This window comes from Arabidopsis lyrata (genome assembly GCF_000004255.2).
Source record: "Arabidopsis lyrata subsp. lyrata unplaced genomic scaffold ARALYscaffold_144, whole genome shotgun sequence".
NCBI lineage: Eukaryota > Viridiplantae > Streptophyta > Magnoliopsida > Brassicales > Brassicaceae > Arabidopsis > Arabidopsis lyrata.
In genome coordinates, this window is record NW_003302448.1 from 1 (window position 1) to 1,470 (window position 1,470).

The 1,470-nt window shown below is 32.9% G+C and overlaps 1 protein-coding gene across 1 annotated transcript; it reads right to left on the reverse strand.

Annotated features, from left to right (window-relative positions):
* Nucleotides 1-299: 299 nt before the first annotated feature.
* Nucleotides 300-718, reverse strand: LOC9298883 (protein VARIATION IN COMPOUND TRIGGERED ROOT growth response; the record flags this gene model as incomplete). The annotated part of the gene is made up of 1 exon (XM_021017269.1): nt 300-718. A coding segment is annotated over exon 1 (419 nt), but the record flags the coding sequence as incomplete, so codon positions are not given.
* Between the last annotated feature and the right edge of the window lie 752 nt (nt 719-1,470).

Below are 1,470 nucleotides of genomic sequence, written 5' to 3' on the forward strand. Positions count from 1 at the left end.
TCGATCATACATTTAGAACTAGGCAGAAAATATTTATAAACGATTTTAAAATAGAAGAATTTCCCTAAAATATTAATTTTTTTCTATATTAAAAAAAAAAGTGAACTTTAAAATTTTGAACAAATAATATTTGGTTTGTTTCTATGTGTTCAAGGGGAAAATATCTCTCTTAGAACTTGTATATACTAATTAAGTAATATGACTAGAAAAAGAGATATTAATTGGTAGAAGAAAACCTCGGCCTATTTGTAATCCCTATAGGTACCTCCGTTTTTTTTTTTTTTTTACAAAGCCTATACCTTCGTTTACAATCATATTCATGGCCTGGTCGCCACTTAATCATCGATCTTTGGACTGCGTCAAACTCTTCAACAAACCTCTCCATATGTTGCTTCACGGACGATACACTGACTCCATAGAACACCGGAACAACCACAAAGTCGTTGTTGTTACGGTATGAGTACTCGAGAATCTGTTTTTCCAAGAATGACACATGAAGTGCATAGTTTTTGGAAAAAACCACCACCACCACCCTTAATTTGGAGAATTCTTCAGGTCCCATCTCCCTCTCGACAGCTTCATCATGGCTGCTTTTACCGTCAACGAACGCAGAGATGATTCCTTGTTGGTTGAAAGCAGCGATGAGGTAGCTGATGAAAGAGGAGACTGATGAATCATTTTTTGTTGAAACTGATATAAACGGTGTGCTTAACCTCATCGTTGCTGTTGTGGTTGTTGTTGTTGTTGTCCATACAAAGAGTTTGAGCATCAAATGACAAGAGATACCTTTTGTGCTTCCGATATTTTAGATTGTTCTACCATTGATTCCTTTGTTGTGAAATGACCAAAAGTAGTTTTTTCCCTCTAAATATGAGTTAAAAGATCTTCTACTTGGGGGAGGTTGATTATATAGAAGCAAAACATATATTTAATTTTAACATTTCTTACAAATTTACATTAACTAAAATTTTAAGCAACTAGAACTTTAAAGACTAATTTTATACACGTAGGTATATAAAAAAGAAATGTTACCGATCAACATGTAAATATTTTTTACACGTAGGTAGGGCTGGGCACATAAAAAAAATGTTACAAAAAAAATGAAAAGTAATGATCGGATATTTATTTGATAGAAACTTTTTCCAAGTGGCATACGATGTTTCGTTTGAGTATATTAGTGTGATATACTGTTTTCAAACGTAAGAAACGTGCCTCAAGCCGCAAAAGGCTGACAATTACATCGTTTACAAATTTTAGAGCTGTTTAACCGAGATTGGTCCGTTTTATTAGTAACACCGGAGAAATATTCTAAAATGTAATTGATAAGCCCAAGATAATATAACTATACCAAAGTCGACCGTTTTGATGTTCTAAAATATTGATCAATGTCAAAAAACAAATCATCGATTGATCATATAGCTTTTAGGTAGAAGTTTAGTCATTACGTTTTTCACAAACCTTTTCTTTTTT